Source organism: Manis javanica, chromosome 2 (genome assembly GCF_040802235.1).
Source record: "Manis javanica isolate MJ-LG chromosome 2, MJ_LKY, whole genome shotgun sequence".
Lineage (NCBI taxonomy): Eukaryota > Metazoa > Chordata > Mammalia > Pholidota > Manidae > Manis > Manis javanica.
In genome coordinates, this window is record NC_133157.1 from 192,823,354 (window position 1) to 192,844,686 (window position 21,333).

Sequence of the window (21,333 nt, forward strand, 5' to 3'; positions counted from 1 at the left end):
TATGAAAGCCATTTTATTGTCCTCTTTGCAGGAGGGCATCAGAGACAGAATAATGAAACACCTAATTCATCCATCTGCTGATCCAGTACCCACAGTATACTGTGTACTGTGCCTAGATAATTTGGAAATCAAGCATTTGAGTTTATGTGTACTATTCATAACATTTTATTTAATGTTCCCCCTTCTATCCCTAGAGGTCACCATGATTTCACCTTCGGAAGGAAGCACTCAGGGAGGCACCATGCTAACAATAAGTGGACGGTTCTTTGATCAGACAGATTTCCCAGTCAGAGTTCTAGTTGGAGGTAGTTTTCCTGATTTTTTAATATATTGCTTTATGAAAACATATCTTGCCTTTTCTTTAATAGTTTGTAAGAAGAATGGTAGTCTTTTCTCGATTACCATTTTAAATTGAAAGCTGGGTATTTTCACGTAGGCATTTGGTCATGGGGTTTGATGCTCTTCCCACTGTGACTTCCCAGCGAGGGCCACTCCTCGCAGCCTTCTGTGATCACGACTGGGGCGCTGCGGTTGGGAGCCAAGGGCCACTGTGTGAAAGCATCGCGGCTGCTGCCCACAAATTCCTCACCATATGAAGAGACACATGTACCCTCTGTTTCCTAAACTCTTAAATACACTTTTTTGAACTGTTGTGACTTTTCAGTGGGTTGGCTAGTTATGGAGAAATTTAAACTATTTGTGGATATTCTCCTCATTCCCTTCTCAGATGCTGTGTCTTTTTTGAATATCAGTAATTACTGATGATATTGGCCTTGGAAAGAGCATTAATTAGTGTGTTAACATGTTTTCAAATGTACATAGGGCTTGGTCCTATGGTTATACATCAATTTTATGTGCCTGGTCTAAATCTGTTCAAAGATAGGAAGCTATACAGGAAAAAAGGGAGGTTGGGATGAATATAATAATGCGGACCTTCCCTCAAGTCTAACTGTGCTGATGTATAGGTACAATCATTCTCATTTAGACTCCTGTCTGTTTTGGTTTCAGTCTGCCTCTGAAGCCATTTAGAAATTACTACTACCCCTTTTATTTTTGTTTAAAGAACTTGGACTAAGGCACCATTTTTTTAAACTTAAGAGGACTGGGATCATCTGCTTTTGCAAATTCTGAACATCATAGATTTATTCAGCAACTTTTCTCCAAGAAATAAAATTATAAGGCTTCACTTTGGGCATTTCCCAGAGTGAAAAGCTTTCACAGTAACATTGTTTTATCAAAGTTTTAATTTTCTTTCTCAGAAATTGTGAAATTTCTAACTCAAACTTGTGGTCTTTTGTCAAGAAAATGTTGTGTTGTGGAAATATGGCCATTTGGGTAATAAGCTTTAATGACGAACATATAAAGGAAACGAAGGACACCCCCCCACCAACTTTGCCTCTTCCTTGTGCAAGTTTATTTTCATTGAAAAAACTACTTGAAAATAGGCCAGTGTGGTTTGCATTCTGCAGCTCTGTAGTGATAGCTCTGTACTTCGCTTCTCTATAGGTCAAGGCTGTGATATTTTGAATGTCACGGAAAACAGCATTTGTTGCAAGACACCCCCTAAACCTGATATTCTCAGAACTGTATATCCAGGTAAGTTACCAGAAAAGAGAATGCACATGCCCACATTTACATAAGAAGAATATTATTTACATATATCATTAGCATTTCAGTCCATTTGGGCTGCTACAACAAAATACCATGGACTGGGCAGCTTCTAAACAGCAAACATTTGTGTTTGACAGTTCTGGAGGCTGGGAACTCCAACATCATTGTACCAGCAAATTGGGTGTCTGGTGAGGACCTGCTTCCTCAAAGTGAGCACCTCCTCGGGGCTAGGGAGTTCCATGGGGGCTCCTATACAAGGTCACTAATCCCATTCATCAGGGCTCCACTCTCATGACCTAAGCATCCCTCACAGGCCCCACCTCCTAATACCACCATATTGGGCATTAGGTTTCAACATAGGAGTTTTGGGGGGACACACAAACATTCAGCCCAGAACAGTTAATAACAAAATAATTATTTGGACGTTTTAGAATTGTAGTGAGAATTACAATAAATTTCTCCCTAGTTTTTCTCTTTATACTTTCTGGGTTATTCAAATAGCATCATCAAAGCTGTAGCAGTGGCAGTGAACCCAGCCTCAATTCCTCAGACACCCTACCAAAAACACATTTCTATTGACACTACTATGATGCCTTTATTTCAAATTAAATGATGAGTACTGAATGTTGGTGCAGACTATTTGGACATTTTTTTTAAATGTCTTCTCCTGGTTAAAAAAATATATGGCAGAGGCTAAATCCTTACTTGTCTGGAATGGTTGAAGAGGGATAACAGGAGCTGAGAGAGATGGAACTCAAAGAATTCTTTCCAGACTCTCATGTGTGGCCCAGTGCAAGTTCAGCTTATATGGGCATTGATGCCACAGAGATGCTGGGCATGTTTCAGAGGAAGGTGTATCTCAGATCTTGTGTGGAGTGAAATCTGTTCATGACTGTATCAGTACTTGATATTTGAAGCCAAACAAATTCTGTTAATCAGTCTCTTAAATTTCCTTGTTTAGGAAAAAAATGACCAGTTTAAGAAGAGAATTCTGGCATTTATAATTGATAACTTTAAAGAAAGCTGTAGGTTTCAGAGAATGCTGCTGCTGTGAAAGATTGACGTTCTCAAGCTTTTCTCTAACCAAACAGCTGGAGAGGAGCAGCCGCTGTTGCCTAGTTCCAGACATTCCAGACAAGCGCAGGCTACCAGAGGGAGGCATGAGCCTGATTGCTATATTTAAAAGAAGAAAAAAGGAAAAGTGAGACAGGTCTCAGGATTAGGACAAACCTTAATCACAGGTTTACACTGGCAAGAGTAGGTTCAAGTTAATGAGAGTATTCTCTCTCTGATTCTGTCCAAGAAGGACATGAAGTCCTAGAGCAGAAATAATATTAAAAAGAAGAAAAATAAATACCGCTAAAATTCTTAAAGCCAACAATACCTGTTCTTCGATTAGTTGTAAGCCATTAATTAACTTGTTAGAATCATCAAGGCAAAGGTTTTGTAATCAAATGGTCTGATTCTTGAAGTTTGAGACTTAACTGTATACAGCAACATCAGTCATACCATACATAGTAATTATTGTATTATGGTTATCTTAAGTAAAGCACTTGCTAATATCTCATTCCTGTAGCAACCAGGCAGAAACTAATATTACTCCCATTTTACATAGTAGAATCTGAGATGCAGATATGTGAAATAATAATAAATAAATTATAGACTATCTTAATTAGACTCCATCCTCAGGGTACAGGTACATGTAGGGGTATTATTTTGTTCATACACACTCTCCAAAAATGTGAAAGGCAACAAACGTCTATAACTACGACCCAAGTAGAAGGCCACTGATACACCGCATCAAAGTTCTGATGAAAGGACTTCAAAATTTTTTTATATTCAGGTGGGAGAGGCCTAAAGCTCGAGGTATGGAATAATAGCCGGCCAGTACATCTTGAAGAGATACTTGAATACAATGAAAAAACACCAGGGTACATGGGTGCCAGCTGGGTAGATTCAGCTTCCTACATTTGGCCCATGGAGCAAGACACATTTGCTGCACGGTTCAGTGGATTTTTGGTGGCTCCAGATTCTGATGTTTATAGATTTTACATCAAAGGTGATGACCGTTACGCTGTTTATTTCAGCCAGACTGGCCTTCCAGAAGATAAGGTAGGGAAGCCACAGAATATTATTTCATCTTTTAGAAACAAGATGATAGCCCTTATATGTATCTCCTTTATTCTAAACCAAAACCAACTAATATATTAAAGAACTTATTAAATACATTTCCATGAGGTTGAGTTCTTGGCTATTGTAACACATGTGATGTGAACTATAAAGTCATCATAGAAAACCACAGCCTAAGAAAATGCTTTCCCATATCTAAATTTTTGTTAGCAAGGAAAAAACTTAGATACTGTATTTCCTTTAAAATCGAAGATTATTTTTATTATGAAAGAATTATAACCAAACATAGGATACTTAAAAAAGACAAAATATTTCACTGTTCTACTAGATCTATTTCACTATTACTTGGGTATGAGATTAAAGTCTATCACTTCCTTATATTTCTATGTCATTGTTTTATATAATAGAATCATACACCAAATTTCATCATTTTTGTCACATATTACTATTTCCACACTTTATTAAATAATTTCTAGAACACCATTTTTAATGACCGAATAGTGTGTTACTACATGGGTTTACTAAACTTAGAAAACTTTCTCCATACCAACACATTTCTGACTTTTTATTGACCACAAATAATACTCTTTTTCGCATTTGTGTTCATTAAATCATTTTGTATTTTGTATTATTTCTTTAGGACAGTTTCACAAATGTGAAACTAATAGGACAAATCAAAAACATTGTATGATTCACTATATATATATATATATATATGGCAAGATTGCCTCCAAACTGGATGAACATACTTAAATTGCTGCTTATAATATGAAGTCAAATTTTACTGTAGCTTTTAAACATGTTTCTTCCAAAGATAGTATAGTCTTTCCTAATGGGAAGCCCAAAGTCTCTTCATTCTTGTATGCAGACCCATTTAGTGATCTTTGGCATCTTTGAGACCTACTTTTAAAGATTGCATTTGTATTAGATCTCTAAAACTTTTCTGCAAAGCAAAATATTTTATTTACTGAGAACAGTCTTCCTCCTGGAATGTGTCTTATTTTCTGTTGCAGGTCTAATAAAGGAAAAGCTATGGTCTGTGTGTATTCATGGTATAGTGGTGCTGATATTAGTTAAAGGTGGAAGGGATGAAATGAGCTTTCATCATTTTTAAAAATTGTATTTCAATATGGATAACAGATATTAGAAGAAAAATATGAAGTAGTTTCACATTTTTCTATTCATGAAAGTTCCAAGACTGACAGAAATAATAAATTGTAAATAAATAAGTACTGATAAGTTGTATTAATCATTTCTCCTTTTTTTCTCTTTCTGTCTTTCTTTTTGGGATAAGGTGAGGATTGCATATCATTCTTCCACTGCCAACAGTTATTTTTCCAGTCCAACACAAAGATCAGATGAGATTCATCTTCAGAAAGGAAAAGAGTAAGGATTTTTTTTCTTTTCTTTAGTTATTGTGTTATTTAAAAACTATAAATTTATATCTAAAGGTGTTTTCAATTAGTTTTATTGGTAGAGGTGATATTAGTTTATTGGCTTAATTTATAATTGGTCATTTTCTGTAACTGTGTTAACTTTAGTTTCAGTATTTTCAAGAATACTGTCATTCAGCTATCTAGGGAAACTTGAAATCTAAATTATCCCTGTTGTAGAAATTATTTTGCAAAATTCACTTAATCCAGTTTTTAATTTCTTACTTGGATGTTCCAGTCAATCCAGCAATTACTTTCTATGCTCCTACACCTGAGCTCTTGTGTATTGCTAGATAAAAATCACAAAGCCACATGGGTTGGTGCCACAGTATGTATTTAATATTCACTGATTTATTTCAGACCCTGGAACAGGTACTGGAAATTTAATACAAAGGGTATTAAAATACACTCTCTGCCCTTAAGGAGTACGTCATTTAGTGCTGAAAGGTCAATTTCAGGGAGAAAATAAGGCAGATAATGTCATTCAAAATGCCATTTTGTAGATATTCCTAAATAACAGGGAGGTAAAAAGCATGATATATTCAAAATAACTAAGTTATGTGGAGAGCATCAGAAGATTCATTGAGATCATCTTCCATTTATCACTTGCATTTGTTAGGTTTTATTGCATAAGAAACCACACCCCCAAATTTAGTAGCTCAAGGCAACTCAATTTTGTGATTAGTGGGGTGGTTCTTTGGTGCTTGGCTACTTGAGCTGGCCACTGATGGTCTGGGATGGCCTCACTCACATGTCTGGAGCCTCCGTTATCACTGTTGGGATGTCCCTCTCCACATGGTCTTCTATCGCCCAGGTGTGTTACATTGGTGAATGGGTTCCCAGCAGTAAAGAGAGCAATCCCCAAGGTACATGCACTTTTTAAGACTCTGTTTGTGTCACATTTGCTAATATCACATTGGCCAAAGCAACTGGCCAAATCTGGATTCAGGGGTTGAAGAAATAGACTTCACTTCTTGATGGGAGGACGTTTTTGCTTTTTGTTTTTTCATTCTGTCCCATTACCCTTCCAGATATTGCTCACAAAGATCTGATGGAGCTGGACAGAGAGTTGGGACCAAAGGCACCTGAGAGCAGTCACGCTCAGTGTTCTCACTAAAGTCTTAGTAAAATTACATGGGGAAAGCTTTCCAATCTTTTTCTCCTCCTCCTTCAACTATTACTTCTTTATGTACTTACACATTTTCTTTTTTAACCAAGATCATTGGGCCAATTCAGGGTAGATGGAGCACCCAATTAATCCCTACTGCTATCAAGGGTCAGCATACCTTCAGGTTTGTACTGGCCTTGGAAAATGACATCAGTTGACAGCTTGGCAGGAGCACTGAGCTTGCGTGAAAGTGACCTACAGCATTTTTGCTGCCTGGTGTTTGTGCTCCTGCAAACTAGCTTGGAATTTACACACTGACTTCCATACTGATGGCTGGGAATTCTGAAGCTGAAGTTACTCTAGCTGGTTGATTGTACAGTGGTCCCCAGGGCCTTTCAAAGGTAGCAATACTGCCAGTTCATTCTACTCAGATAATATAGTTCCATCTCTAAGTGTATGTTTCTTTGGCACCCTGTTCAACTTTAAATCCTACCTCAGTAGGATTGTTAAATAATCTCTCAATCTTTAAAACTCTCTTAAGTCTCTGTGACTCATGTGCACAGAGAATAATAATTTAGATTTTATAGGATTTTGTAAAGATTAAAGGTAATAATGTAAATTGCTCAGTATGGCATCTAGCATATAGAAAGTGCCTAACAAATGTTTTTAAGCGCCAGGGAGGATACAGAATTTAATGGTTCCTCTTTTGAGTCCTGCTCGTTAAATTGCATTGCCAACCTCAGGCAGAACTGGCAAACAGGCTCTCAGGGCAGCCAAAAGCCTGCTGTAATCCTTCAGTAGCAGTTCTCTGAGGGAGATGAACCAGAGACCCATCAGCCTAGATGGATGGCAGGTGATAAGTGTCCTTCATTCAGAGTTATCATGAACTGTGGATACTTAACCTCCATATGAAAGAGAGTATCTGTTGAATGATATGAAGCAATTTATAGGATCTCCCAGCTGGCCTCTCCAAAGATGGGAGCAATGGTGAGATTGATGAATATTCAGGTAGAAAAGCGGTAGCTTTGCACTCACCTGTAGCAGCTGGCCAGGGAATTCCTCATCCTGCATAGACAACTGGATGACAGGCAGGCGGCCTTAGAAGTCAAGAATTCCAAATATAAGGTGTGAATCCCATCTTGCTTTTTGGAAGGCCATAGTCAATTTAATCAGTAACGTTTCTTGAGGTAATTTTTTACTTCCCCAAGTTACAAGTGGAGCCAGTATTTGAAGAAAGCAAGTAGAAACATTCATCCCTGACACATACAACCATTCAGATAGGAAATATATGATATGTCCAAGTGTGCCTATCATTTTCTTACACACATTAAAGTATTTAACCTTTGCCTGTCCTCTGTGTTTTTATGCCAAGGAGTCTACATTATAATCTAAAATGTAATTTTGTCTTAAACTAATTTAAGAAAGAATAGGGGATAGTATCTTTTTCAATATATACCTATTGTCAAAACTGAATGAACTCATCATGAATGGGAATAAGTATAATGCAGATATCTTACAGAATCATTTTATTTTAGTCAACTGCTCTGAAATTTAAAAGATTTTAATATTTAAAATCAGGGATACTGCAATATAAATAAACCATTCAACAGGCAGTTGTTTTATATTGTGTTGAAACTTTGTTCATTGAAAAAAGAATTCAAGACAAGTGCTCTGGAGAAAAGTTATATTCTTTAGTTACTCTGTTTTCCAGATATTATATTGAAATCTTGCTGCAAGAGTATAGATTAAGTGCTTTTGTTGAGGTTGGACTGTACCAGCATAGAAGTGTCTATACTGAACAACAAACAGAAGACTCAGTAAATGAAGAACAAGTTATCAAATCCCAGTCAACATCTGTTCAGGAAATACAGGTTTGCTATAATTATAAATTAACTTTATAGAAAGTAAGTGTTCAAAGATAGGAGCTCTATTTGGTTATTAATTTTACTAGGTAAAAAACTGGGGGTAAGCAGTTATGGAAAATGATTGAATTATAGGTTTGACTATCTGTATAATAAACTAAGGGGTTGTTATTTAATAAAACTTAAACCTTAAAATATTTTATCATTTGCGGTAACATAGAGCCATAACGAAGCATTGAATAGTTGACTTATGGTGCTCTTAAAATGTGTTTTTCAATTTTTTAAAATTGGAAAATAGGTTATAACATTGGAAAACTGGGAAACAATGAATGCAACGAGTGAAGTTCAGAAAATCACGGTAACCAGCCCGTGTGTGGAAGCTGATTCATGTTCACTTTACCAGTATAGATTGATCTATAACATGGAAAAAACTGGTAAGTTATAAAAAAAATAAGGGAGACTTTCTCTTCACATATACATGAAATTATTAAAAAGCATTTGCTCTAGTCAAATTACACTATCTGAAAAACAGTTTTAATAGTATGGTGGACAAAGAAGCAAAAATATATATAGTATGAAGAAAAACTTTTAGACTGGGATAGAAAATGGCATCAATTAAAACAATTTTTTGGCATATACTACCATTTTCTTTCATAAGGATTATGATAAATGTATATCTAAATGCAAATAAATATTTTATATATCTGTGACTCGATTCAAAGGTGTAGGTTAAGATAATAAGAATGAAATTCATCATTACAGAGAAGTAAACATTTCTTTCAGCTTTTCAAGTGCTATAAATTAGTATAATAGCCTACTTTATATTTAACAAAAATTAGTGAAATATTAATTTGGGTTATGAAATTTAAGTAAATCCAAATTGCTTAGGAGACACTATACTGGCCAGCTCTTGCCTATGGAAAGGACTCTGTGATCCAAACCATGTGGGAAACATTAAGTGATACACCTATGAGATACTATTTTATCTGTTAATAAAAAACATTGTATTTCTATATTTTATAATAAATCCTGAAAAAATAGATTTTTCTATTTCTGTTGTTTCAATAAGTAAATATTGATGAGTGCTTACTGTTTGGCAAATATAATGCTTAGTACTATGTGAATATTAGTTACTTAAACTTTTCTCAAGAGATTACAGTCCAGTGAAGTAAGTAGTCACTATTATTGAACCAATTTCAAAACACAACTTAATTCAATGATAACTTTTATGGTATCAATAGGTGCTTTAAAAAATTTGGATGTAAGACAGTATTGCTGTGGTAGTGCAGAGAGATTTCAACTCTTTTTTTTTTTTTTTGATTAAAGCCTATAATCATTTGACTTTAATTTTTTTTAATTCAACCCAAGTCTTGCTACCTGCTGATGCTTCTGACTTCATACTGCAATCAGCCTTAAATGATCTTTGGTCTATTAAACCGGATACAGTTCGAGTAATAAGAACACAAACCCCCCAAAGCTATGTTTACATGGTAACCTTTATATCAACTAGAGGTAAGCATGTATTTCATTTCGCACTATCTTAAAGTTTTCCTAGGAAACAAATTTGTATCCTGTCCAACTCCATTCAAAAAGATAACAGCTTCATAGAATGACAGAGGAAAAAATTGGATTCATAGCCTTGATCAATTGTAGGAGAAATAGAAATGAAGTGGTTAAATTTTCCTATTGTAATCTAAATTTCAGTTGTATTTCAAGGAATATACAACTCCAATGAATGAGAAGCACATTCTATATACTACAAATGTACTATTAGTATAATAGCTTACTTTATATTTAACAAAAATTAGTGAAATATTAATTTGGGTTATGAAATTTAAGTAAATCCATATTGCTTAGGAGACACTACGCTGGCCAGATCTTGCCTATGGAAAGGACTCTGTGGTCCAAATCATGTAGGAAACGTTGCATACCTTGGTTTCTTCTTGAAGATTGACAGAGCTCATTAGAATATTAAAATTGCTGAAGAGTCCCAAAGTGAAACAAACAAAACCAAAACTCAGAAAACAGTTCACCTGTGTTTAATAAAACAGTTCCTTAATTATTCAACCTCTTTACCCTTTTAAAATAATAGCTGGTAACTTCCTATTAATGTTTCATATTTTCAAACCTTAAAACCAAGTTTAGCAACCAATTTGGGTATTTGAGATAATCTAGCTCATGAAACACATCCCTGAATATGTGGGCAATCTATTTACTATTCTTTGGGCAGTCATTATTTTATAATTTATTTAAATAAAATGTTACTCAACATTTATGTCTCTTTTATGAAATTACTGATTTGATTGTTGAGTGGAGGGTGAAGAATTTTGTTTAACATGGATTGAAGTGCTAAAAATTTCTCAAAGGTTATATTGTCAAGATGCCATATAAATGAGGATATCATTACTCTTTTTCTCCCAGGAACATATTTATACATCAAAGAGCAATTTCAAGGCCTCAGCAGAGACTGTAAGAAATATGATACCAAAATGATAACTGGGACAATTCTACAACTTCACCCAAATAGAGAAGTTCAATGGATTCCACTGATAAATCATCCTCCCAAAGAGAAATATCTTAGGACAAGGCCTTATTTCTCTCAAATTAACATTGTCTAAATAAGTCTCACAGGCCTGGAGCTGTTTCCTGGAATTCAGTTTTGTACTCTATTCATGGCTAAAGAAAATAGCAGTGTCTCGGTCAAGTCCATATACTAAGATAATGTTATTGGAACAAAAATAAAAAAACTTTTGGAATATCCTACTGCCCATTGATCTTTATCTCATAGTCCAGTGCCTCCCTCTTTTTATCTAATAGTTCTTTTAAGCCATAGAATCAGACAATTAAATGAACAAACACTTTATCTGCTGTTTTGGTATTTCTCCTATGGATGAATCTTCTCAAATTCAATTATCTAATCTTCCTTATATTCATTCCTTTTTTGTGATAATACCACTCCAAATAAAACCAGTTTTGTTAAATTTGTCTATTATGGATATATTGATATTTTTTTAATTAACTTCTTGAAATTCTGTGTGATACTTCATTGTAGGAGACTTTGATCTGCTCGGTTATGAAGTATTTGAGGGGAGTAATGTCACACTGGATATTACAGAACAAACTAAAGGAAAACCCAGTTTGGACACATTCACACTGACTTGGGATGGAATCACTGCTAAGCCTCTTACCCCATGGTCATCAGAAGCCGAAGTATGCTCTATGTTAATTTTATAGACAGAAAGCCCTTTAAATGTCACCTTTCTGTAAAAAAAAACACTTTAAGGACTAGTAGCACACTCTCCTACTTTTCATGCTGTGTTGGAGCCAACTCACAGTCAGCAGAGAAGGGAAGAAATATAACAAAGCAGAGGGAACAAAGGGGAGTTCTTAGATCTGTGCCAACAGGATCCAGTGTGTATCTCTAACCCTGGCAGCTGTTCATAAAGAAAGAATGTTTGCTTATGAGTTACTGAATTTTGATAGCTACCTGTACAATAAGGTGAAGTTACTATATGTTTGGTGATTAAAGACCATATATTATCTCAAGTTCTTAATCATAAACACCAGTTACATATGTGCTTTGCCAGAGAAGTAGATTTGGATGTTGCTGGAGACCTCATGAAACTGTACTGATTACTGTATAATCCAGGATTGTATTATTTTTTAAGTAATTGTAAATACAGGCTTTCATTACAGTGTCTGTATCTCTTCTTTTGAAAAACAGAATGCATTGGAATGTGTAGTTTATTCCAGTTAATTTTGAATTAATTGGGAAAACTATTCATTTGGAATGTTTAACTGGTGCTAATTCATTTAGGTTTGCCTCATTGCTCACCTTAAAAATTACTGAACAAATGTGTCTACCTAACCTAGTAACTATGTAAGCTAATATTAGCTAAATGGATATTACTATTGTCATTCTAAAATAAAACTCTTAAAAAAGTCAGTGGACACTAAAATGATCACCTATTAACTTAAAATTATTTAGGAAATTGTCTCATAATTATGGCTAAAATATGGGAATTATCTCATGCAAATGTCTATTATAACTAATGAGTAATTATTAATGTTCTAACTCTTCATGAAAAAGGAGTTACTAAAGGTCACATTATTAATTTAGTTTCAGGCAGCAGTGGAAGAAATGGTTACAGCCAAGTGTCCACCACAAATTGCAAATTTTGAAGAAGGACCTGTTGTGAAATACTTCAGAGACTATGAAAATGATTTTAACCTGGTATGGAATGTTAAGTGAACTACAAAACTGAACCAGAATTCATATAACTGTTTGGAATTTCTGTTTTGAACTAGCACTAATTCCTTTATCAAAGTCAAATTGCAAAAATAATTTCGCTATACATCGGTAAGGTCTGTTCTAGCATCTCACTGCATTGTAATATGATTCATTTGTGAAAACAATATTTCCACCACATGTAAATTGTCTTGATCAAAAGAAAGTAGGCAAGATGGGCAAATATAAGATCTACAGGTTTTTTTTGTTGTTATTTTCTTCACTTGGATGCAGACTAAATCCTTCTTCCTCACTGGCTTCAGAGAATACAATTTGTAGTAGGACATTTTATAGCAAATTTACTTCCCTTGTTTTTTGAGATCAACTTCTGGTCAGTTTGTACCATGTCTAGTCATTATTTCTTTCTTGGTGAGGTATAAGGATTTTTCTTTGATGTATAGAAGAAAAATTTAAAGAAAAATTTACTCTTATCTTTTTAATTCTTATTTTGAAGATTCGAGGAAGAGACAGATATACACCATTTCCAAGTGAATACCATAAGAATAAGAAATATATAAGCTAGTTATTCAATTCAGATCAATACCCTAAAATAAATATGAATCCTTAAAAATGTATCACATGATGCTTTACATAAGCAGATTTATTACTGGAAAAAAAGAAAAAAATCTTTCTATTTAATGGGCTACTTTTTAAACTTAGTGTAATAAATATACATCTATTTGGGTTTTCCTATCCTAAATCTATCCTAGCCACCGTGGGAAGTGCACAGATAGTTTACTGTGTCCTCCATCCACCTTCATCTCCCACCATCATCACAGCACACATTCTGTGCTCCACCTTGCTGTCACTGTTTGTACTTCCCAGCACCACTTTCTCACATCTCTGCTTCTTTGCACATAGTTTACCTTCTCTCTGAAGCCCATTAATCCCCTTTCCCTTTTAAGTAATTCCTGACAACTCACATGCCACTTCCTCTGAGTCATATTTCTTGATGCTTTCATGTGAGTGAGATGCCTGCCTTCAGCCCCAGTATTATAATCCTTAGTTCCTCTGTCCTGAAGTGGTGGGCTCCTATCAGTAGGGGTAGTGTTCTTCACTACTTGAACCCTGAACATCAAACAAAAAGCAAAACCAAACAAACTGGCCCACATGAACACCGAATAAATATTTGTGGGAGGAATGAAGGAGTTCGTGATAGGAGAAAGATAGGACTTGGAAAATAGTCAAATACAAATACAGGGATTCTATATTACAGATCCAAACGAGTGATACAGGATGAGAGACTTAGAATTTCAAAGAAAGAGAACGTTTCACGTTGAAGTCGTTTGGGAGGCAATGGGATCCAAGTTGGAATCTGAACAACTTTATTTCAGAAATAAAGCAGGAGAGTAAGTCATGTTTCATTAGAAATATTATTGTTTCTATAGGGACCTATTATTAGAGGACAGAAGACGGCTGAAACTGATGCTTTCTGTGGTCGTTACTCCCTGAAAAACCCAGCTGTTCTTTTTGACTCAGCAGATGTTAAACCAAATGGACGACCATATGGAGACATTTTATTATTTCCTTATAATCAGGTAAATGCAACAAAATGATATGCTAATTAAATCTGTAAAATACTTAGATAATAAAATTTCATGACATTTTTAGACAGGGAAAAGTGCTTGTCATGTGAAGTCACGTCACCTTGGACAGGACTGCAGTTCACATTCTGAGTCCTTGTAATTTCCTCTTCTGTTGACTCTCAAAAAAAGAAATATAAAAAATATATATTCTTCTTTATGTCATAATTTCAGGAAAACTTTTTTGCACACAAATTTGAATGCTAAAAAACTAAAAATGTATAATCACCTTAATATATCTTAATTAGTTAAAAGAAACAAAAATGGATTCCATCATAGAGTGAACTTGAATTATCCAACCAAGGAAAGTGAAGAAAAATCATGAGCAGGGATGACAGTTTTAGGATAGGTATTTAAGACTAGCAATCATAGATTATCTTTTCTCTTGTTTTAACTCGCAAATTGTGTCATGTTGTGAATCTCTAAATTCTATATATATTTGGTATGCTTAAGGCGTTCTGGACCATTAAAAGTGGTATTAATTACTATTTTACAATGACATTCATCTCCATCTCTAATTAATGTATTCACATCCCAATTAACCTACCTGAATGTTTCTCTCTCTTCTCTCTTTATGTATAATGGACTTTTAAAGTTACTGTAGAGTTCAGCTGGAGCTGGATTTAAACCTTAGGTAGCTCCATGACTATAGGGAGTGAATTACTTCCACTTTTAAAGGAAACCATATATAAGAAAACAATAAAGAATTAATCATTAATTGTAAGGGCACTTCAACTCCACTTCTTCTAGAAAATCTTCCCCAGTTATTCTGTATCTAATTGGCTGAACCTGATCATTCTTTTCTCTGTGTTCTGATACATTTTGTATGAAACTGCTCAATACTTATTTATTAGATTGGATTGAGTTAATTTGAATTGCTGTAAAACAATTTAAAAGTAAGATAATGTTACTTTTCATATTTTCTATATAGTTATGTCTTGCTTACAAAGGATTCCTGGCAAATTATATTGCTGTAAAATTTCAATACCAAGACAAAAGCAAGATTACTAGAAGCACTGATATACGATTTACATATAACTTTGCTTATGGAAACAAGTAAGTTACTCTATGAATTTGAAAACTTCAGTTATATTATAGTATGTAAACTGTGGATATGAAAAACCCATTTCTTGTTTGTTTTTGATTATGTGAGTAAAATAACTGCAATTTTCCTACTTTCTACGTAAGCTTTCTAACAAATAGTTATGCCAAAAACACATCTATAGACTAAAAAATAAAAATCGGTCTAGTGTCATTATTATCCACGACCATTTAACAGAGAAAACAATGGTAAATTTTGGAATTCAAATATTTTATTATTAAATCTAATAATGTTCCTATTTACTGAAGGAAAGTGGAAAGGGACTGGTTTATCACAATATTGTCTACATTAGACTTTGATCACTGAAAAAAAGGGCTTGCTGTGTATGAGTGGAGAAAATGAAATATTTCAGTGAATATTCCAAAATTTTGGAGGGAGAAAAGATATTTTTAAAGGATTGGTTTGCCAAAAGTTAGACCCATGGAAATGAAAATAGAGAAATATAAAAGGAGAAACTAAATGACCCTAGAAAAAAACTATTTAATGACTGTTCTTGTCATACCCTTAAGAACAAGTTAGTTCTGCGTAATTATGTTTTGGTTTTTATTAATCATTTTATCTTCTGAAACTTATGTCAGCCCTGACATTTCCATATACAATACACACAAAAATTTCACATATAATGGAAGTAATAATAAAGACATATACACACATATATGTTTTCTATTTTATAAAGTATTACCTATAAATTTTAAAGTCATGCTTATTGAAGTATAATTTACATAAAGTCATACTTCACTGTTTTTAAATGTATAATTCAGTGAGATAGACAAATGTATACAGTCATGTAATCATCACCCCTGTAAAGATACTGAACATTTTCTCTCCACAACTTTAGGTTTTTATTTCATATAAAGTTTATGTCATAAAAACCGTGGTAGGGTTTCTTTGTCTTAAAAAGATTTTGAATATGTTTACTTTGTGGGTTTTTTTATCTGTCATAGCTACATAAAAGTCATTTTGTATAGATCTATACAGTTGCATCATTTAAACTGTCATCATTTTGTAAGATATGGAGATCACTATTCTGTTTTCATTATAGGGAAGAAATTATGATAATTCAGAACTGCCAGGTGTGGAACAAGTGTAAGACAGAAGCAGTGCCTCCTCTTAACCACTCAGACAGGAGGGGAGAGAAAATTACCCGAAGTTAGAAAAGGATCAAATGCTAACCATTAACAAAGCAAGAGAAAGAGAAGAGATTAAAACAAATACAATGATCAGAGAGATGGGAATAACAAGATGGGAAGAAAGGGCAGTCTTAATGGAGAAAGTAGTTGCTGAATGAAGAAGCTGATTCCCAGCTCTTCAATTTCAAGCTTCCTGTCTTCTATATCAGCCAAACATTGTTTTCAAGATACAGGGACCAGCTTTCATTTCATTCCTTTAGGAATGTGTATAGTCCAAAATTCAAAGAACTACTTTAGATTCAACCTTGTTTCTTAAAGGTTAAAAAAAAAAACTATTTACATGGATCCCCCACAGGCTTGGTGTAAAGAGTGAAGGGGTGAGACAAGCAGAGTGGGGTCTGCATGTGCCCAGTAGAGCTAGGTCCCCAGGTTCAATTAGGAGGAAACAAGACACCCTCACTGGGGTAGTGACAAGAGAAGTGACAGGAGACAGGACCAGGCAGGTGGGTGGGAGCACATCAGAGCCCATTGGCACCACTGGGCCTGGACGCAGATGCCTTTATATACATCCCCTCCTGTGCCCCCACCCAGCTGTTTAACATGAAACTTGTAAAGTTTCGCCAGTGCTTGTAACTTCCTCCATGCAAAAGTGGAATGGCCTTTGTTAAGGAAAGAAGGGAAGTTATATAGTCTTCAGTTTTCAAAATAAAACATCATCGTGATAATGCATCGCTAGCATCCAGTCCTAAGCATGTGGTTCTAATGCTTACCGATATCCTTATCAGTGAATGAAGAGGGGACAACTGTGACCCAGTTTAAATATGGGTGTCAGAATGTCTTTAGTTATGAGGAAGGAAGCCATAGTTAAAATGTAGATATTCAACAAATGTTTGTCAAAGAGAACATCTTTAATAAGGGTATTAAGCCTTTCAAAGAATTCTTCAGGAGACATGAAAATTCTGCCACTGACATTCCTTAGATTGCTAAGCATTAGAAAGAAAGATACTTATTTGTGTCTTACCCCAGGAATAAGATCTAGACATGCTTCTGTGGGATGTAAGGTAAGAAAAGTTGTTGTTACACAAAGACAGAAAGTTCATCAGATACTGACGTTTGGTAGAACTTAAAGTGGACTTCAGTAGAGAGAGTTGGGTGAGCCCTGTGTATGAGATGGACAGTGTTTGCACAGAACTATAGGAAGCTGCCCTCTGAGAAAGTTGCAGGACAATCTTAGTTCTTGTTTTCCAATGAAAACTTAAAGCAAGAAATCAAAACCAATTTCTACCTGCCTAGCAAAAGAAAAGTACATCTTCCCAAACTGATGTTTAAGAAATGCCCTTTTCCCAACACTTCAGATTTAGCCCTCTGATGGCATTTGTTAGAACAGCCTTTGGCTGCTGTGTGTACAGTTTTGGCATTTTTTATACCTTTGATCCATCTTTGTTTGCCACAGAAGATGAAGAAGATAGGATGAAAAAGAGAGATACAAACAGAGACAGGCAGGAGTTTTGAAGAAGGTGTTGATCCCACCCCCCACCTCCCTGCCATGCACAAATATGTACCTTTAAGGTTACTGCACAGTTTAATCCAGCACATGAAATGGGACCAAAGCTAGCTTCTCAGATAAATGAAATGAGTGTGGACAATTCTGCAATCCCACAGGGTAATTGTTTGCTCAAAAGAGGTCACAGCCTCTCTGTTGGCAATCACATAGGCAACAACAGTCCCAGGGCTAAGGTAGCCCTACCCACATTAACCGTCAAGGTGCATGAGAAGTCCATACACAGAATGAATATACACTGCCTCATGCCCAGTTTGCTTCATAATTATGGATAATCCATCCTATTATTGATCATTATGAAGGAGAAGTCCTCTTGAGGGGACACCTAACAGTACATTTTTTCTGTAACCATTCCCTGTATGCCCAAACTGAACAGCAGAATCAGGAATCACAATTTTAGTTTTGATGTCCACCATCTGCACACATTCCACTCTACTGAAACAGAATTTGGGAATGTTTTACAGATCCCAGTTCTTCCATGTTAGTCAAACCATCACTTATCTTACAACTAAACAGGTCTTTCCTTTTAGCCTATAATTTATCTGTTGTGCAGTAATTCGAAGATGCAGTACATTTGATGGAACTGAACTTCTTTTACCCTAAATGCTACAAGCCCTTTAAACAAGACGCCATGATTTTTACAAGAGTAGGTTCTCTGGTTAAAACTATTACCAGTCAAGGCAAAGTAAACTCTCCTGTTCCCATTAGGTATTTCTTGATCTGCTTTTATTTAGGTCAGATAATCCACCTAGATCAAGGAGATGAGTTACCTTTAGTTTATTTTCAATACATTGTTAATGTCAAAAGTGCCGTTTTCCCAAGAGTTGTTCTCTAACCTCCCCAAAATGATGATGTTTGTAGTTGTAAGTCAAGCTTCAAAAACTGAAAAGTAAAATCTGATTTTCTTTCAGAAATAATTTATCTAGCCATAAAGGTACAGTGTGCTGTTCCCTTATGTTTTGATATCATTTGTAGGCTCCTTTTCTCTTACAAAGGGTCTGTTCGGTATACCAAGTTTCCTCAGTAATAGTTTTAATGTTTTTAGCATTATGGAAAATTAGAGGAGAATTCTACTGAGGCCCTAAATGATTTTCTTTTATTTAGAGAGCACTTTAACTTAATGTAATTCTGCATATAATTTTCTGAAAATGATACATCTGTCTAAGCCAAGCTTTGATGCATTAGAGGTGGGTTTGCAAACCATGAAGGACATGGGAATAGGTGCCCAAACAAATTGGTCAATTAATAACTGTAGTGATAGTTGATACAAAGAGTATTCTTAAACTGTATTTAGTTTAGTTTTTGGATGACAGTATTTGTCTGTCGCAAACTCTCATAGCCGAATTGCTTAGTTGTATTTTATGGAATTTCAGTACAGTTAATATTTAAAGGAAAATCTGAAACTAAATTACAAAATGAAAAGGCACTATACTATAAATAACTTATCACCTTATTTTGTCATTCAGAACAGTGACAATGCAACTCCAGTGAGCTCTTCTGCAGTTATATCAAGTCCAGTTTTGCTGTTTAGTATTGAACTGAATTTATTTTCAACCGCTGATATTTTTTACTAAAATAGTTAACTTCATTCTTGTTTCTTGGTTTTGCTTTATGTATTCTGTGCCAAGGTGTATGTTTCTTAGTTCTTACCTGTTACTACAGAATATTTTATATTCCTATGGCTATTGCCAAGGCTGCAAATAAAAGAAAACCTATATTTATATGCAACATTACATCTTTTACTGCCAATGTTTCTATCTGCTCTCCCCTGTTACCGCTGTTTTCTTGTGCTAATAAAGTAGGTTTGATGGTCTTTTGGAAAAAAGAAAACCTCTCTTTAATATTTTAATACTTTTTACTTTAAATGTTGTAACTGATCTCTACACCTAATTAATCAACCATATTTCAGCTGGACCTACACTTGTATAGACCTCCTGGACCTCATACAAACCAAATGCACTGGGACAAACTTTTCCCTTCAAAGCATTAGTTTACAGAAAGCATCAGAATCACAGTCTTTCTATGTAGATACAGTATACATTGGAGAGACATCTACAATTCCAACATGGGATGGTAGGTTGTATCATTTTGTATATACTTAAACCTTCTAAATCTGTCTTTTAGTAAAATCTTAACCATGGAAAATTATTTATATTTTGTGGTATAGAAATATTAGTCTTTAAATATTTATGAGTCATTCTTATTTCTCAGTAATATTGCTATTTAAAATACATTCTTTTTTAAATAAATAAGGCCAGGTGATTATTTTAAGGTTCTAATGTATCCTTAATGTAAACTTGGCCATTATAGCAAGAATGAGCTTTTGTAGTCCTGGATTCTGTTTACAGATGTATAAACCATGGCAAACGTTTTCATTTTGCTGTGTTTGATTTTTGAGAAACCAATTACCAAGGCAGAGATCTACTCCTGAGAGGCAACTATTTACATTGACATCTGATTAGTAAGATTGAGCTGAATCTTTCCATGGACTCAAAGTGATAATCAATACTGCTATAAATGAAAACTTTTTCTAATAATCTTAGCATTGTTTTTCTAGTCATGTTAGTAGACTCATATATTATATATAGCTGCGACAATAAAATAATTAAAATTAAACTGGGATCTTCTTAAAACTCAACCTAACTCCAAACAGTCACTTTAAAAAATAATTATTACCATTTCTCAGAGGAGTTTTGGAATCCTCTCCTTTGGAACTGTTTGCAAGGATAAGGTCATGATTCAACTGGAAAATATTAAATGTTACTGCTTTAGAGTCATTCCTTTTGAATCCAGTATCACCATACCTACATTATGATTGGTGGAGCATGTGGATAAGGCAGCTGATTTGTGCTGGGATAGATGTTCGTTAAGTAGCATTCCTTTAGGCCTTACCCTGTGGCAGATGCTGTGTGGGGTACTGTGGAAGGAGCAGAGAGCAAGAAACCCCTGGTCCTGCCTCTGTGGAGCACACATCCTAGTGAGCACTGCATTCAGGGAACCTAAAACCCAGCAGAGCTAACTGACCAGCAAAAAACTACATGGAATGCAGGGCTTGGTGACTTTTAAATATTTTGTTTTACATGTGATGGGGCTCACATGTCAAAATATTTTAAAGCTTTTTATTCTAGATGTGGAAGTTTACCAAGCCCTACAAACTACTTGCCTTAAGGTCTTCTTTCTAAAATTTGATTCTAAACAGCTTATTCCATGACATACAGATATTATTTGATGATTTTCTTTTTAGCAGTAGAAACAATGCAATTTTATTTCCCATTTACATTGTTCTCTAGAAATGCCAAAGAGAAGACTTCCAGCACTAGCAAATAAAGGAATATTTTTAAAGCACTTCATGGTGAATCAGACTAAAATTAATGGATTAAGTATGAGCAACCAATATTCTGTCACCATGACTTCATTCAATTGCAGTTATAATATACCCCTGATGACTGTGAGTTTTGCGAAGGTAAGTTTGGAATTTTACAAGTTACTGTTTTCAACTTACAGAGTATTAGCATTGAGATACTA

General features: G+C 34.8%; 1 protein-coding gene across 2 annotated transcripts in view; it reads left to right on the forward strand.

The window, feature by feature from the left end:
• The window catches only part of PKHD1L1 (PKHD1 like 1), a 135,959-nt gene that overhangs the window by 22,857 nt on the left and 91,769 nt on the right, over window positions 1–21,333 (forward strand). For both annotated transcript variants that reach the window (XR_012128360.1, XM_073229966.1), the window contains exons 11-23: window positions 195–305; window positions 1,507–1,596; window positions 3,455–3,723; window positions 5,036–5,127; window positions 7,994–8,153; window positions 8,443–8,578; window positions 9,513–9,656; window positions 11,197–11,354; window positions 12,265–12,378; window positions 13,821–13,970; window positions 14,947–15,071; window positions 19,718–19,881; window positions 21,099–21,271. Coding sequence is in view for 1 of the 2 variants with exons in the window: in XM_073229966.1 (XP_073086067.1) it covers window positions 195–305; window positions 1,507–1,596; window positions 3,455–3,723; window positions 5,036–5,127; window positions 7,994–8,153; window positions 8,443–8,578; window positions 9,513–9,656; window positions 11,197–11,354; window positions 12,265–12,378; window positions 13,821–13,970; window positions 14,947–15,071; window positions 19,718–19,881; window positions 21,099–21,271 (1,886 nt within the window). In the remaining variant the exon portion in view is untranslated. The remainder of the gene's footprint in view (window positions 1–194; window positions 306–1,506; window positions 1,597–3,454; window positions 3,724–5,035; window positions 5,128–7,993; window positions 8,154–8,442; window positions 8,579–9,512; window positions 9,657–11,196; window positions 11,355–12,264; window positions 12,379–13,820; window positions 13,971–14,946; window positions 15,072–19,717; window positions 19,882–21,098; window positions 21,272–21,333) is intronic.